Source organism: Balaenoptera ricei, chromosome 3 (genome assembly GCF_028023285.1).
Source record: "Balaenoptera ricei isolate mBalRic1 chromosome 3, mBalRic1.hap2, whole genome shotgun sequence".
Classification (NCBI taxonomy): domain Eukaryota; kingdom Metazoa; phylum Chordata; class Mammalia; order Artiodactyla; family Balaenopteridae; genus Balaenoptera; species Balaenoptera ricei.
In genome coordinates this window covers 66,709,122-66,727,436 of record NC_082641.1, presented here as the reverse complement: position 1 = coordinate 66,727,436, position 18,315 = coordinate 66,709,122, and the positions used below count along the sequence as shown (strand labels likewise).

Sequence of the window (18,315 nt, the reverse complement as noted above, 5' to 3'; positions counted from 1 at the left end):
AGAGAAGAAAGGGAAGTATTTTAAGTTTGGAGATATTAGCATATAGACGGTATTTAAAACCACAGATAACCTAGGGAGACAATGTAAGTAATGAAAAGAAAAGGCTAAAGATTAAGCCCAGGACACTGAAACTTTTAACTGTTGGACAAGGAGAAGGACTCAGCCAAGAAGTCTAAAAAATTAGTGGCCAGAATGAAAGAGAAATACAAACAGCATATGTTACTGCAAAAGTCAAGTGAAGAAAATGTTTCTTAAGGAGAAGTGATTGGCTCTGTCAAATGTTTTGCTGAGAGGCTTAGTAAGATGAGGACTGGGAATGGACCAACTAGCAACATGGTGGTCATCGTTAACTTGAGTGGCATGGAGGGAATGGATGTTCAGCTGGATAGAAGTGAATGAGAGGTCAGGAAGTAGAAATGATGAATATTTAAAAAAAAAATCTGTGCCAGATGTAAATGGGGATAGATAAGTGGATTCTACAAGGTCCTTGTCTTCAAAGAGGGCCCTTGCACTTATAAGATAAATCTTTTATCAACAATCTCTGAAAAACACGCTTTGATATAAAACAGGGTTACATTTATATTAATATGTACTCTATAAAGACCTGTTACTATATTGCAGGAAAAACTTAAACTAAATAACATATTTTATTAAGAACACAAAATCTTCAATCAAAAGTTTTATCATCAGATTTTCAGGTTGTTTGTGTACAAACTAAAAATAGATTTTACACATCATTCCACAAATTAAAATGTTCAAACATCAGTGTTCAGAATATGACTATTCAAAAAAGAATTTGTAGACATTTTCTTTGTCCTATTTTCAAAATCTTCTGAGACAGAATAGATAGCTACTACATATGTGTGAACTGAATAAGGTAAATGTGACCTTTGCAACAAAAAGGTCTGAGATTTTATCTAATTATAGGCATGCTGAATGAATAGTTTAGAATAATGCACTACTGTCATCAAATCATATCTTCATATACATGTGTAATCCATTTTGCATAATGGTTTCAGCTCAGTGTGTATGTAATTACATTGTAAAGCACACTCAGAGCTGCTGCTGAGTTGAAATTTTTCTTTTGCCGTTTAAGGAAATGAATAGAAAACACAGTCTTGTGAACATCAAAGTACTTTTTGAGACAATTAAATCTCATCAAAGAGGTCTCCTGGACTACTGTTTCTTAGAGTTTCTAAAGACATGTTTTCAGCTGGGCTGTGATCCTTTTTCAGCATCTCAGGTAGTGGAGGATCAAGCCTAGAGTAAAAAGAAAAATCAAGATAATTTTATTTTGAAAAACTACATACAGAGTAAAAGACAATTAAGAGATACATAAGTGAAATAAAAGTTAAACCCTGTTTCCAAACTTCTGCATTAACATAAAGAGAGATGAAAGGCATTTAATTTCTTTAACTGCTTTGGAATTAATCGGCCTCTATTCTGAGCTAACGAAAATTCAAGGGCCTACAACAATATTCATAATTAAGGTCAAGAAATAAAATATCCTGTGTGCTGTACTTTTATGCCAAGATACTGAAGATCTCTCAAGCCATTTCTTTAATAATTCCATCACAATTTACACTTTCCTTCGGCTCCCTTAAATTCTAACTATTAACATTCATTTGAATCTCAACAGCAGGAAGTTCTGATCACATAAATTTATTTTAGTGGTCATTTGATTGTAAGTGTGTATATAATGATTTCACATTTTTAGCAGTTGTCGATGAAAATGCTGTTGGTCCACATTAATTTACTGAATCTACATATCTTCATTTAGTAAGTAAATTTACTCAGTTTCAGTACTGTAGTTACTACATCAATGGACTGATCTCTATATTTGTGTAAATGTTCTCTGAGTCCTAGGATAAAAGGCATGATCATTAACGGATAATTGGTCTTTCAAAAATGGTGAGCTGGAGGGTAACAGAGCTCAATCAGAAGACCTTAGAGGGCTTTCCTGGTGGCGCAGTGGTTGAGAATCTGCCTGCCAATGAAGGGGACACGGGTTCGAGCCCTGGTCTGGGAAGATCCAACATGCCGCAGAGCAACTACGCCCGTGAGCCACAATCACTGAGCCTGCGCGTCTGGAGCCTGTGCTCCACAACAAGAGAGCCCTCGATAGTGAGAGGCCTGCGCACCACGATGAAGAGCGGCCCTCGCTCGCTGCAACTAGAGAAAGCCCACGCACAGAAACGAAGACCCAACACAGCGAAAAGTAAAAATAAATAAATAAATTAATTAAAAAAAAAAAGAAAAAAGAAGACCTTAGGAATGTATATTTATCCTTGTATAAACCTTGTCTGAATCAACCCAGTAATCCTCAGTAAAATACCCATATTTCCAACTACAAAGGCAGAAGCATCATAGCAGTTTGGTACAGCTAAAAAAGAATAGGACTTGAGGGACCTCCCTGGTGGGTCAGTGGTTAAGAAACCACCTGCCAATGCAGGGGACACGAGTTTCATCCCTGGTCTGGGAAGATCCCACATGCCGCGGAACGACTAAGCCTGTGTGCCACAACTACTGAGCCTGTGCTCTAGAGCCTGTGAGCCACAACTACTGAGCCCGCATGCCACACCTACTGAAGCCCGTGCGCCTAGAGCCCATGCTCCGCAACAAGAGAAGCCACCGCAATGAGAAGCCCGGCACCACAACGAAGAGTAGCCCCTGCTCGACGCAACTAGAAAAAGCCTGTGCGCAGCGACGAAGACCCAACACAGCCACACACACACAAAAAAAGAATAGGACTTGAAGTCAGGACACATAGGGTTTAAATCCAGGTCTATTTCTTATTAGCCATGTGACTTTAGGCAAGTCATTTAACCTAACTGGACTTCTGTTCTCTCACCTCAGAGGTGGTCTAAAGATTAAATGAGATGTTATAAATGAAAATGCTTGTAAATTCCCACAAAACATTTGGAAACTATTATTATTAGCTCCTAATATTGCATAAATTACAAAAGAGCTCCTGCTAATAGTTTCTTTAATTTAAAAGACTAACCAACTAAAGATCCCCAAATGTTGTTTAGATTATGAGTACTTCCAAAAGCCTGCACCCATGCTTAGTTGCACAGATTATTAAAAATGAATCCACCACAGGGTCCTCCTTGGTCTCATGACTGCATACAATTAACCATGGTTGGCTGCTACTAGGCCTGGGACATGTTCTGTCTTATCCTGAGCAAGCCAAGTTCAGATAACATAACCCTCACAGGAATGTGGAGGTGCTAGGCATTAATGCATTGTCAAGATGACAAGTACTACCCTCTGGGAGTTTCAATGTTAAAATTAACAATAAATACTGACATAATTACTGTAATATGTAATTAAATATCTAAAAATATATTCCATAGAAGGAGAAAATGATACAGTACAGAAGTATAATTATTACATGCATAAGTTTTCAACGTCAACTCAAAACACATTATACATCTTAGAATTGCTTTTTCTCCTCCTAGCAAAAGAGAGAATTGAATTATTTCAATTAAAAAGCCAGATATGGAAAAACCTCTGTAATTTCATTCGTCATCTAGACACTGTACAACCAGAACACAAAGAGTGATCAATTTAGTTAAAAAAAAATCAGCATAAGACAAAAGGACCACTCTGAAGTGACAAGTCTGAAGGGAATAGATCCCTGGTTCTCCATTTAAGATTCCCATCTCTTTCTAAAGTCATGGGGAGCCTAAGATATAGATTTTGACTCTTTTGCTCTTAGTGTCTAGTAAGGTGCATAATAGGTGCTCAATGAAAGCTGTTCCATGAATGGAGATCATTGTTCTACAGCTTTCATAACTGTGGCAAGTCAACAGAGTAAATTTAGAACTCTCCCCACAACCAAAAAAATAGTTTAATCATTTTTATAAGTAATAAATGTTTATTGTAAGACTTTATAAAACTCCTGAAAAACATGAAGAAAATTAAAATGTCCCTCATCCTACTTTGCATAATTTGTATTTTCATGTCTTTTTTTTTCTTTTTACAAATATGAGATTATATATATAATTTTGCAGCTTGATGTCTTTACTCTAAAATATATTAGAAATGTCTTTGCATGTTGAAAAATATATTTAGATCTATACTCATCATTAATTTTAATTTGTTTGTACTAAGAATCCACTGATGACTGTTTGGGTTGGTTCCATTTCTTAATGCTCTTATAAACAACACAACGATCAATAACCTTATACCTACATCTTTGCATATTTATCATATTATTTTCTCATGAGCATGCTTATTCCAAGCATTCACGCTTAGAGGTGAAATTTGAAAGCAAATAACTCAGAGAACCTGTACCTGAAGTCTTAATAGAAAGTGAGCTAAACAAGCAACTTGAAACTTGGGAGTTCCTCTCTTTCTAATTAAGTTACAACCACTAGTTATGGCCCACTTTAAATTCTAAATCTTCCATGAAGACTTTTTTTCTTTTTCCTTTTTTTTTTTTTTTTTTACTTTCCACACTGAAGATGATTTTCATTTTCTCTGATCATTTAAAGTACCTATGTCTGCACCCAATATTTCAATACTAGTTTTTCCTTTAATCAATATTTAAGTATATACTATGATCAGCTCATTGTGTTAGGGAAATATAACAAATTTGATAAAGGTAACAATAATTTCTGCCCTCAGGAATCTTTCAGTTAAACTTTTTACTTTCTCTAATTTTTTTCAAATATGTTTTTTCACCCTAAACATTTTATAAGTAGCTTTAAGGCAACGACTGTGTAATATAATTTGTTCACAGTGATATATCCCTTTAGGAATTTCTATGAACATTAAATCAGTATATAGGATTCAAGTAGACTTTTAGATAGTTTTTATGGACAACTTGGTTCAAAAGGAAGAATCCTGAATCCAAGGTTAGGCGATTTTTATTTACGCTTTACCACATTAAGATTTTGGTCAGGTGACAGCACCTTTCTGGATCTCAGTGTCTTAATTTAAGCTGCAGAAAGTTAGGGTTACTATAAATGATCTTGGAAGTTCTTTCAGTCCCTATATTCTGAGACAGTTATGCTCAAATAGACTACTTTGCAAAATACAGGCTCTCAATAAATACCTGTGGAATAAATGGAAAAAGGTGAATTAAAAAGGAAAGGTTAATGACAGAATAAGAAATCGTCTTTGTAGAGTTAAAGGCTAAAGTATAAGGACTTTTCAAATAAAGTGAATAAATGAAACTTCTCCAGATGATGAGAGCCTTAGTAAAAAATGGCTTATGGTCTCAATAATTTGCAGAGAGTTTTATGTTTTATTACTTGATTTCACACTGCATTAAAACACACACACACACACTCTATAACTTGAATCAAAATTGCATTACCACCATCTAATTAACAGTAAATAGTGTAGATCAGAAGTTAGATTTGTCAAAAGAAATATCTCATCCTGGGAAAGTTTCTCTAAAATGTTAGAATGAATGATTGACTTCTAACTTTCTGAGAGTTAAATTACCGACATCTTTTAAAATGATTATTTCCAGTTATTGACTCATTTTGTAAAGACATTTTCTCAGCCACGTTTAATATTGGTATTACCATGGCTGGAGTATCAATCTTTTCTTATTTAAATGAGAATCATTAGTATTGTTTGGAGTGAATTACTTGCATTTTATAACATATTCTGAAAATAATATTTCTGAAAAATGTCAGGGTGCCAGTTTGAGCAGACTGAGAGGTCCAGGAAAAGGTGTAATGATTGATGGCACTGTGACACTTGAAAAATCATTCTCCTTTGACTATGACACAAACAATGGTTCTAAAGTCAAAAACCAAAAGTCAATTTGTATGTGGCTTAACTATATCTCTACCTACACATACAATTCAATTACAGGTGAATTAAACATTTAAATGAGAAAAGGCAAAATTTTAAAGCATTTAGAAGAAAATAGAGGAGAATTTCTTTAGGATCTTAGGATAGAAAGTTTTTTTTAAGGCGGAAAGTGAAACCATAAAGGTAAAGATAGATAAATTCAATTACATTAGAAGCATTAGAAGTAAGTACTCCTATTCATCAATAGACATCTTAAAGACAATGAAAAGACAAGTCACAAACTGAGAGGAAATACTGCAACATATGCTGCTAACAAAGGATTATCTAAAGAATTCCTACAATCAATTTTTAAAAACCCAACAGTATTAAAAAATATATGCCAAAGACTTCAGGAACTTCCAAGAAGAGGGAACAGTGAGGGCAAATAAGCATATGATAATTAGCTCAACTTCATTAGAAACCAAGTAAGTGCAAATGAAAACCAGTATGAAGTAGTTCATACCAGATTAGCAAAAACGAAAATGTCCAACAATAGCAAAGATCACAGAGAACATGAAATGACAAGATGAATTACTACTGACTGGAGTGTAAACATTTGAAACTACTTTAGATAACAATTTGGCAATAACTGTCCAGGTACATGAAGATTTATGTACTTATAACTAGGAATTCCACTTCTAGTTACATACTCCGGGAAATATTTGCATACGTGTGTCAGGAGATATGTGCACAAATGTTCACAGGTGCATTATTTATAATAGTGAAAAACTGAAAACTACCCAAATGTCTCTCCACAGGATGGGCAAGTAAATTATAGAATTTTCACACAATGGACTACGACGCAGCTACACACATGCACGAATCTCAAACATGATGTTGAGCAAAAAAGCAAGGCACAAAATAATACACAATATGATTCTATTTACTTAAAGTCAAAAACATGCAAAACTATATAATATTACTCTTTGAACACTGATGTGTGTGTGTGTGTGTGTGTGTGTATCTGTGTATGTACATAATAGTTCTGGATCTTATTTGCTCTTCCAAGACAATGCTCTCAGATTTCTGAGTCTTGTAACTTTGGCAATTGTGAAGATGGTTTTACAGAAGGGGCAAGTTGAGTACTATGCATAGAGGGTTCCATTTCAGATATAACGGGTGAGTCTGAAGCGACCGCAGGGTATCTAAATGGAGGTAGATGTTGAGTAGGTAAATGCTTGTATAGATGTAGAGCTCAGGAGAGATGACTGGACTACATGTACAGAGATAGCAGTCACTGCCATTACCACTGGCCACTAAAGACAAATGAATTGAAGAGATCTTCAAATGAGTTGAAGAAACTCCCAGAGAGAGTCTACCAGAGAAAAAACGTTTAATATAGAATCCTGGGAAATGTTAAAATTACAGGGGCAGATGGCAAGAGAGAGAAATGAATAAAAGGAGACTGAAATAGAATGATTCAAGAGATATGGGGAGAACCAGGGAAGAGAGTTGTTGTGGAAGCCAAGAACCAAGTTTACTTTGTGTGCCCACAGCTTGTGCTACTCCCATTTGCCACCCAAATGCTGGCTTTCTATACAACTTTGACTGCTGAATCTGTAAATACATGTTAGGTAATTTTCACCCACTAAGAATTATCTGGAGTTGAGAAGAATAAGCTGGAAGGATGCTGCTATGCTTGTGATTCGTTACAGACAAGAAGAACAGGGAATGTTTTCTTTTGGGAGGAAGAAAGTCTTAAACCCTTGGACTGCAGCCGTCACAGCAAAAATCTAGCAAAATGGTCAATGGTCAACTCTTGCCTGGCCACCAAAGCAGAGCATTCTTAAGTAGCTCTTTATCTCATATTATGATAAAATATATTTTATATATATATATGTATATAGATAGATAGAGTGGGTGAGAGAGACAAATAGACAAAGAAAGAGAGAGACAGAAAGAGAGAGAGAAAGAGAGCTTTGTTTTACTAGCAACTTCCCTGGCATCTACCCACCTCACCTCTGACTCTCCCCTGGGATTGGGGTAGAGGTCAGATGTGTGGCAAGAGATGAAGATGAGAGATGAGGTAAGGGCAATGTATTAGGAGAGAAACAGACCCGAACATTGGTTGAGACATACATTATTTGGTAATAATAAAAGCCAAATATCTAATGGTTTGTTTTTTAGGATGTTAACAAATCAAACCTTCATCAAAATGACCACAAAAACAGCCAAGTCAAAGTATTATGTACTTGTTATTATTAAATAACTAGACAGCTATAGAACTGGCCTTAACAGAGTTCTCGTTATGGAACAAACTCAATTAGAGAAAGATCTTTTAAATGGAAAAGTTATAAATAATGGGCTTAAAGATTTGACATTACCAACATTACCACTGTATTTTCAAATTAAATTTTAGTATTTAAAAAAAAGTTTGAACTTTGAATAAATGGGAAAATAGCTACACATTTCTAGTTGACCATATAAAAACCAAAAGCATCTCCTAAATAAATTAACAGACTGAAGTCATCAGGATTCATTAAAACAAGTGTTGAACATTGTCTGGAATTCAATAGGCCTACACAGCATTTTACTAGTCTGAGAAAATGAAAAGAAGTTGAAACTTTCTTTCTGGCAACCAAAATGGCAAATAAAAGAAATTGCGTTAGTTATTTTCAACTAAATTCCTAAATTTTTTTTTCTAATGAATATTCTTTTGCTGTTTAACTTTATCAAGAACAAGAATAAAATAGAAATAGGCTTTTGAAATAAGTAAGTTTGAATAAAACATAGAATAGAGAATTATGAAGAGTAAATATACAATGTTAAAATGCACTTACATGCTTTATAGATATTGGGAAAGAATAATTATAAAATTTCCCTGTAAAATATTCATATTATGGGTTTGAAAATAAGATTCTCTAGTTCTATCCAAGTTAACATTTAAAGTCACAAACATTAGGATCAATATGTCCATAATCCACAAGGATGCCAGAATTTATGTAGGAATTTCATAATAATAAATTGGAAGAGTCTGTCATTCTTACTCTATTTTATTTAGATAAATAACATTTCTGTGGTAATTCATTAGATCAGCAATATCAAAGTCCATACATCCTTTAAAAAATCAATACCTGAAAAACCCTATGTTAAACTTCCTGTATCCCTTGCAAGTTTTGAAACGGTATAGGTGACATTTGCTACTGGTGATCTGTGCCTATAAAAGCAGAAAACTGTCATCTTAATAAAAAATGATTTTCCACAACTTTACTTTTAAGACAGGCCATTGCTCTTTGCTACTTGGTGTGCTACAAATGAAGTCTCCCTCACTAGATTAGAAGCTTCTCAAATAGAATGACTCTGCTTTATACGACCTGGCTCATAAACGTTCCAATGATTACATGTATTAATTAATGAACAAATGATTGAATGAATGAAGTAGACAGTATTAACAAGAAGTCTCAATAAAGTTAAGCAACCTGTCCAAAGCCACACAGCCAGTAAGCATGAACGTGAGCAGGCAGGCAAGTCAACAATGAAGCCAGGGTATTAGCCTAGGTTTCCCTCACTCCGAAATCCATACCCTTCTTACTATACCAGTATATGGGAGTCACTAATTCTTATTTCTACTGAAGAGGAAGGCAACTTGGTGCTGGGCAGTATGTCTGAAAAAGTAATTCCATGAGACACTCTAAAAAATAAAATCTGCAGTCTAAAATGTTTGGAAAGTATTTATTTTTCTCCATTAAGTCCTCTAAGTGTTTCATGTGCATATTATACATTTAAAGCTATTAAAGTCGTTCCATAAACTTGTTAAATTATTAAGTAAAACAAAAGCAAGGTGCAGGAGAGTGTGTGTAGAAAATTAGAGTGTGTATATATATATATACACACACACACAAATATATGTACAAATTTATATGTGTGTGTGTATGTGTGCATTTATATGTATATAGAATATCAGAATATCTCTGGAAGGATTCACAAGAAACCAGCAATGGCCGACTCTGGAGATAGGAGCTTGGGCTGAAGGCCAGAGATAATTTTTGCTGGATAGTCTCTTAAACTGTTGAGATTAAAAAAACAATTTATACACAGATTATATCCTTTTAAAGTGCTTTAAGTAAAAAATAGCTTGCTTATCCTCAGTTTTACAAATGAATTTGGCAGTCAAAGCCTCTTTTCTCACTATCTCTCAATTACTAATATCCCAAGAAACGAGTGTTTCTAGAACAGCCTGCATTGCTTGCTTTCCTGAGAATATAATACCTACTAGCCTGAACCCAAAAATGTAGTGGTCCAATGAAGGAAAATAAAAACACAGGAAAAAAAAAAAGAACTCTACTTCAGGCTACCAAGAGAAGTGGAAAAAACATGGGCAGAAAATAATACCCAGCGATGGAGGTTAGTGACTTCTAATGAACCAGGGACCAGGAGTGATAGTTTCACCACAATGTGGAACCAGCTGTTGGTTTCCTGCTGCTGCTGTAACAAATTACCGTAACATAGCAGCTTAAAACAACACAAATTCATTACCTTACAGTTCTGGAGGTCGGCAATCTGACCCACGTCTCACTGGGCTAAAATGCAGGTGTTGGCAGAGCTGTGCTCCTCTCTGGAAGCTCTAGCGGAGAAACTTCCAGAGGCTACTCCCCTCCTCCATCTTCAAAGCCAGCAATGGCAGGTGGACACCTTCTCACACCACATCACTCTGAGCCGGCTTCCTTAGTCACATCTTTCTCTGACTCTCCTTCTGCCTCTCTCTTCCTTTGTGATACAATGCACCCACGGATAATCTAGGATAATTTAGCTACTTTTATGGTCAGCTAATTAGCAACTTTAATCCACCTGCAACCTTAATTTCTTTTTGCCATGTGCTCTAACATAGTCTCAGGTTCCAGGAATTAAGACTTTGACATCCTTTTTTTGGTGGCAGGGGGTGGGGAACGCATTATTCTGCCTACCGCTCCAGCCTTAACTTGGTTAGGGCTCAACTGTTACTCTAATCTATCAGTTTAAATGTTTCAGGATCACTTAACAGAGAAACAGGCTTTGAGTAACAGCAGGACCCACAAGGCCCAGAGCTAAAAGAAACCTTCAAGCTGGTCTGTGCAATGTGACCTGAAACTCAAAAGAATCCACACTGGGGCTTCTTATCTAGAGATGAACTGAACGAGAATCATTGAGATAGGCTGTCAACTACATCATCCATCACCTACCGGGTCTACTATTTACTGAGTGCTTACCAAGGGCCAGAGACTGTGCAAGATGCTTGGGATATAAAGTGAACAAACAAACGGTCCAAGGCAGAGGTAACCCTGAGCGGCTGAGCTCCCCTGAACATACACTAACTACAGCCCTTGTCTAGGGGATAATACAGAGACTGTTTCACTATGACAGCTCTAACGAGTGAGGCTGTTAAAGAACCACAGACAATGCCACCTTCATGGGTGTGTGACTGTGCTGTCAGTCACACAAGGCCACAAGCTTAGAGGGGCCTCATCCCTGCTTTAGTGTTCTGTTGTCACTGTCTTGAAATTCTTAATAATTTTGAACAAAAGGGCTCTGCATTTTCATTTTACACTGGTCCTGCAAATTATTGTAGTCTGTCCAGACCATGCACTTTCAGGGACCTTCATACACCAGACCCAAACCGAACCTAAACAATTGCTCACACTTACTCTGGACCAATAAACAATGGGACTTTTTTTTTTAACTAATTATGTACTGATGTATGGACTCATTCTGTCCTATTCAGAACGGAGTTTTGATCCTTAATTAGCCTAACCACCAGTAAACCTTTTTAACACTTGAAAAGCACTTGCTTTTTCTCTTCAGGGAAATACTTGGTGAATTTTTTCACTGGTAATTTTTTTTTTTTTTGACCTGTAAGTAAATAAGAATGAATGTAGTTTCCTGGCAAATAAATACTCCTCTTTGTTAGGCTTCTCCTTCTCCTCCCTTGCCTTCTCTCTCTCTCTCTCTCATTTAAAGCTCCACTGTCTTTTGTTTTACAGTAAGAGAATTCAGTTTCTATTTTAATTAACAGATTTTTCCATTATTTTAGTCCTTGCTAGTGGACTTGATTCTTAGTGTTCTCAAAATTACCCACTCTAATTAATTCCTTGGCTCACAAAGCAGCAAACCTCTCATCAGTGCCATCCTGTGCTGTGGCCTCCCTATCTCTTTCCCTTTTGATTTGTTGAGTATCAGTCTGCCCCAAATCCTTTCTGAATATTTTCCTGGCTTTTCATGGAATGGGTGACCAAGGATCATGTGGCAGCCAGACATTTTAAAGAAGACAGACTACTTTGTAACACCACCAACATCATATAACTTTTAGATAAAATGAGTATCATATAACTGATACATAAAATGAACAAACAAAAAACATCTCTTCACAAAGTATACTAACTCAATGTGGTATTATTGGCAAATGTAAAGACAGCATCTGCTCAAATTCTGGGAGATGTTCTGTCTTAAAGAAACATGCCAGAAAGGAGTCAGAGCACTGCAAGAAGGCAGATGGAAACAATCTACAAAATTCTGTGGATTTTGATTTTGAATGAAAAAGATTAAATTTTTCAGTTGACTTTAAAAATATAACCAAAGTGTAAAGTAAAACCAAGAAGTATAGAATGTTTTTAAAACAAATCACTATACCTCACAACTGGCGGCAAGTCACTGTGAGATAAGGCAGTATAAGCCATGGAGGATTCAGTCTATATGCTCAGAATGACTGGAGAAAGACCTATCTAAACTTTTTGCCCTGGAAAAGTTTATTACATGTATGGTATTATGATTTCAATTAAAGTTCAAATGTCACTGCTAAACTGCAATCCAATCCACACAAAAAGCTGTTGACTGCAGTTGTGTGTTATGTTTAGATAACTATCTTTACTAAGTGCACTATATATCTTTCTCATTGTGATATCTTTATGATTACATAAATTACCATTTTTTTCAAGATTTTTTACTGAACTAATGTTTATTTTGAGGAAGTAGAGTAAGTGCCACATATGGTTCCATTAGTGTATTAACTGGTACAATTTGGTCTCATTCCTTTAAATGTCCCATTGCAATCTATGTCTTAAAAAATGTAAAAAATAGTACTATTTAGTCATAATTCTCCAAAATTCATAGTGGAGGAAGTTTTTACATGGCACTGAACTATCATTAACAAATGTAATGAGATCAGTGTTTTGTAAAGGCATTGGTTTGATTTGCCAAAATGCAGGACTGGCTGTAGCACTTAATTAAGGCTGGAACAGACACATTCAGTAAATAACTGATCAGCAATTTAAATAACCACTGTTACCTAACTGATCTTATTTTGCTACTATAAGAAAGCTATATATCTCAGCTTTGATCATCTGCCATCTGAACTGTACAATTATTGACATTTCTCCTTGCCTTTTATTGTTTTCTCCTTCAGCCCATCTTCCAACTGCTGCAAATGCTTTCTACAACACAAGCCTGATTATTACTTTGTACTCCTACAAGGCTGTAGCTGAAACTCCCTTGGCATAGTAAAAAAAAAAAAAAAAAAAAAAATCAGGGAATTTCTAGCTTCATGTCTGCCTTTCTGGTTCTAGCTATCCAATGCTCTTCCACACCAAACTTCTTGTCATCCACCAAATGCATCATTCTGTCTTCATTGCCATACTTTTCCATACAGTTCCCTCAGCTTGAGGACTCTTTCTTCTGCCTTCTTTACTTAGCAGGCTCCTACTCATCATTAAAAGCCAAGTTCAGATGTCACTGCTTCTGGGAAACCCTCCTAGGCGGAGGAATTAATTATCTCCTATTCTCCCATAGTACATCTTAAATCAAGCAGCTCTTTGTTCCTACACCTATTGCTGTGTAACAAACCACCCTAAACTTAGTGGCACAAAACAATGACAATTTTATTATGTTCATACTTTCCATGAATCTCACAGGGCACAGTGAGGATGGTTTGTCATTGCACCATGGTGTCAGGGCCTTAACTGGGGATACCAGAAAAACTGGGGCTGACATGATGGCTGGGAGCTGGAATCCTCTGAAAAGCTCATTCACTCATATCTGGTGCTTGGCTGGGAGCCTTGAAAGAGTAGGACTGGCTCCTGGAGACTCTTCAGTGGCTTGGCTTCCTTACAGCCTGGCAGCCTAGGATAGTTAGACTTTTCACATGAAAGCTTAGGGCTCTAAGCATGAGGTGCCTTTGTTGACTTAGCCTCTGGAAATCACAGAGCATCACTTCTCCTGCATTCCACTGCTTACAAAAGAGTCCAAAGCCCACCTAGATACAAGGGGAGGGGATATAGAAACCACTTCTCAAAGGAAGGAATATCAACCTCAGACTTTAATTCTGCACATCTTTGTCACTTACATTGTAAGCAATCAGAGAACAAGGACTACGATTTAGAATTACTGTTTCTTTCAGAATCTGGCACAATTCCTAGAATAATGAACTATGTGCGTTGAAACTGACTAAGAAGTGTCTTATTGAGGGTGTTTGCCTTTTTTCTCTAAGAGCTGAGTATGAAAAAGCTATAGCTAGTTTCATATACAATTTACACAGAATAAAAACCATTCCAGATCAGAAGGGCAACTATATAGATTTTTAGAAATGCAATCACATAAAATTTATACTTCAGCAAGGAAATTTTAGTTTCTGACAACTTTTGCTGGCCACTAGTTAGCTCACTTTCCATTATGAAGTAACTTATTTACTTTTCCAAGTAGTTTCGGATGTTTATAAATTTATAAGCTTACAAGTTCACACAATACCATTAGTCTAGTTATACTCCACTTCACTGGAATGTGTGGGAAGGGAGATCTATGGTTAAATGAATGGTGTTTCAATCCTCATGGCTAAAAGCCTCACTAGCAAATGCTGGTCAACTTCTAAATAAACACGCACGCAGAACCCAACTACTAGAAGGATCTAGTTAGTTGGATTTTCTATTAACTTAAGTTTCATTAAGTTATTATTATTATTACTTAAGCTTTAGGAGTGTTAGTTAATTTAAACCTCTTCTATCTGGTTATTGAGAAAAAACAACAATAAGAAGCAATCACACTTTCATTACTAATGCAAGTAAAAGTCAGAAGTGAAATAAAATCTTCATCTCCATACATCCTTTATTCTGAGAAGAAATGTGACCCCTGTTAGCAACACGGAGTTACCACCAACAATCTCACCTTCAATGACCAATGAAGAAGAAGAATCAGATTTCAAAAATCAGAAACCATAAACAGAAATTAAATGTTAAACCAAGAAATTCTAACACTTGTTTGGAATTAGGAATGCTGTCACCCATAAATTCACATGCAGCCCCAAAAGACAACCATGAAAATTGAACAGGCTATAAACATGCATGGAAAATATTCAGCTAGATTCTACAGTCTGATCATAATTTCCCTTAAAATATATATAACCTCCAAAGTCCCCTCAAAATGTTACTGGGCCTCTGTGGATGGGTAATCAGAGAAAATCTTAAATCTTAATTCATTTAAATTGCTGTCTACAGTGCATTCTTTTACTGCTTTCTGTAAAAATAGGCCCACTTATCATACTGCAAAAGAAGAAAGATATTTGACATTTCCTAATCTATCACTGGACACTTTTCTATAACTAAGAAATTTGGAAGTGACTAGAAGGACCACTTAAAAATTCCATTTTTAAGAGTGTTAAGTTTCCAGAAGGCAGGAACCATGCTTATCTTTGTATAGTTTAACCGCATATACAACTTAGGAAAGACTTGAGATTTACAACTTAGGAAAGACTTGTTCTTAATAGAGTTTGTTTTGAAACAAACTCAGGATACATTTTTTAGATATGTTATAAATAATAGATTTTCTCAAATCATTCCACTAAGACTATTTAGCCTATGATATAGACAAACTATTAGAAAGTATTAATGATGAGAACTAGTGGTCAACATAATTATAAGAATCTGTTTTTCATACATTCCTTACTTCAAGCAATATTTTCTCAGTATAAGGCACTGTGCCAGCTTCTGAGATGAACAAATAAAACATAATCCCAGACTTTGAAAATCTCACAGTCCAGTTGAACAAAAATGTATTTGAATAATTAAATATAACATGTGTGATGAAGTATGTACAAAGCATTGACTTATAAGATTAAAAAAATATTTTACTTTCCAAATCTAGATGTCAGGAACACATCTGTGCTTATGGAAGGCTTATTTGTATTTGCAGTTGTACACATAAAAATTAACATGTTACACATTTTGATGTTTACTACATGGTAATTTCCCATAACTCTTGAAGAGATACTTGATTATTAATGATTAAAAGTAATTTTTATTCACAATAGCAATGACTGTTTTCTTTCCTTAAGCAACTTTTCTCATAAAGAACACGGAATTGATTGCTGTATCAGAACACTAAATATTTAAGGGAAACATTTATTTATACTCATGAGAATTTTATTAAAATAATGATAGACACTATCCAGATATCCAATCCAAACCCAATCCAAATATCCAACATTCAGGTGGGATGGGGTTAAAAGGCTATTTCCACATCTGAATTTCCCTTGTAGGTCCAAAATTCTAGTATTGTATTTTCAGGATATAAGAGAATAGTGCAACTTTTAGGTTTCATCCAAAGTTATGAATCTAAATTTTCTGTATTACCGTCTCTCCTTAACTTATTTTGGGTGTTGAATCATAGTAAAAAAATATTCCTTACCATGAAATTGTTACTTTTTAAACATTTGGTAAAAAGAAATAATGAAGTTTCCTAATCATTTCTTAAGAAGACTTACATTTCAAATATAGAAATTCTAAAATCCTGTAACAATCCTAGTAGATGCAAGCAACAAAAAAATTATTTATTTGGGGGTATATAAAGTAATATATATGCATATTACAAAGACTTCAAAAATTTCATCAAAATAGAATAAAATAAAGATTATCCTCTGTCTATTCACCTGTTGATATTTTAGTGTATATCTTTTTTGAATTTATATACATGATATAATATATACAAAGTCTTTTAAAAATAACTATACTATGAAAAGTACTTTTTATTATATTTTTCTTAAAAATTAATTGAGGAATACCTCTCTTTGTCAACAATTATGGGTCTACATAATCATTTTTAATGGCCTCATAGTATTCCATCACACTGAGCTACCTTAAAATTATAACTAATCTTGGTCCATAGACAAATACTAGAAATAATTTAAATGCTTGTTGTAAATTACATTTCAATGAACATCCTTAAATATACTCTTTCTAAGTAATGTTAAGACAACAGGTCTATTTAATTCTAATTGAAAATGGTTGACTATAAGACTATAGTTCCTGAAATTTCTTACTCTTAGGAATGCTAAGGGGAAAAGTACAGCTCACAATGAAGAAAGCAGCATATATGTATTTTAACTACCTGGAAATTAAATTATTTTTAGATGAAAGTTCTGTGTTAAGAACAACCACAGTAACAATACATATAAACCTGGAAAAAAACAGTGATTAAAACCTGGGAAAGTGGGACTTCCCTGGTGGCGCAGTGGCTAAGAATCCGCCTGCTGATGCAGGGGACATGGGTTCGAGCCCTGGTCTGGGAAGATCCCACATGCCACGGAGCAACTAAGCCCGTGCACCACAACTACTGAGCCTGCACTCTAGAGCCCATGAGCCACAAATACTGAAGCCCATGCTACTGAAGCCCATGCTCCTAGAGGCTGTGCTCCGCAACAAGAGAAGCCACCACAATGAGAAGCCCTCACACTGCAATGAAGAGTAGCCCCCGCTCACTGCAACTAGAGAAAGCCCGCGCACGGCAATGAAGACACAATGCAGCCAAAAATAAATAAATAAATAATTAATTAAAAAAAAAAACAAACAAACTGGGAAACTGAAGACAGTACTCATTAAAATACTTGTATATTACCAACATAGAAAATAGTTAGAAATTCTTTATGTTTCTCATTGAAGACCACCCTCACTTTGCTTCTAAGTCAAAAGGTTTTACTGTTGGACTTCAGAGGTGGACCTCATAAATATTATATACTGACTGCTATTTTTATTTATTTTTCTTGGGGAAATTAGATTAGGTCATCTGACCTATTACAGAAGACAAGTGTTTTGTGTCTGCTAGTTGACGTGTGGGCCAAACTCTCTTTCTTACACATGAAAGAAATGGTTATTATCAATTTGGAGATAAGACAAAGAGTTTTTTCACAGAATTCAGGGAGAGTCAGAGCAGACAATGTTTCTGAGCCTCGTGTGCAGAGGATAAGTAAAAGGACAAAAAACAAAAACAAAAAACAAAGGTGACAACTCACTGAAAAGTTTTTTATTCATTGAGATATTGATATTTTAATTCAAGTATACATAATCATGCTCTGATGTCACTCTGCCACATATGTAACTGAAGAGAATAATTTAAGAGGGAAAAAGATAACTTTTTTAGAAAAGAAACTTGACCTTTCTTGGTACAAATAAGAATCCCACCTGGAAGTTTTAGATCTTCCAACACAGTCTGAAGCTGCCCTCCCTGTCTTGTTTTTTTTCAAATTCAATATTCAAAATTCTGTTGAAA

At 35.3% G+C, this 18,315-nt stretch overlaps 1 protein-coding gene across 8 annotated transcripts in view; it reads right to left on the bottom strand.

Moving 5' to 3' along the window:
• Positions 1-800: 800 nt before the first annotated feature.
• Positions 801-18,315, bottom strand: part of XRCC4 (X-ray repair cross complementing 4) — a 278,985-nt gene continuing 261,470 nt past the window's right edge. For 5 of the 8 annotated variants that reach the window (XM_059916705.1, XM_059916706.1, XM_059916707.1 and 2 more), the window contains exon 8: positions 802-1,260. In XM_059916705.1, the coding sequence (XP_059772688.1) occupies positions 1,149-1,260 (112 nt within the window). In that variant the 3' untranslated portion in view covers positions 802-1,148. Of the gene's footprint in view, positions 1,261-18,315 lie in introns of all 8 variants that reach the window. The other 3 variants (XM_059916712.1, XM_059916710.1, XM_059916711.1) reach the window with 1 other exon arrangement.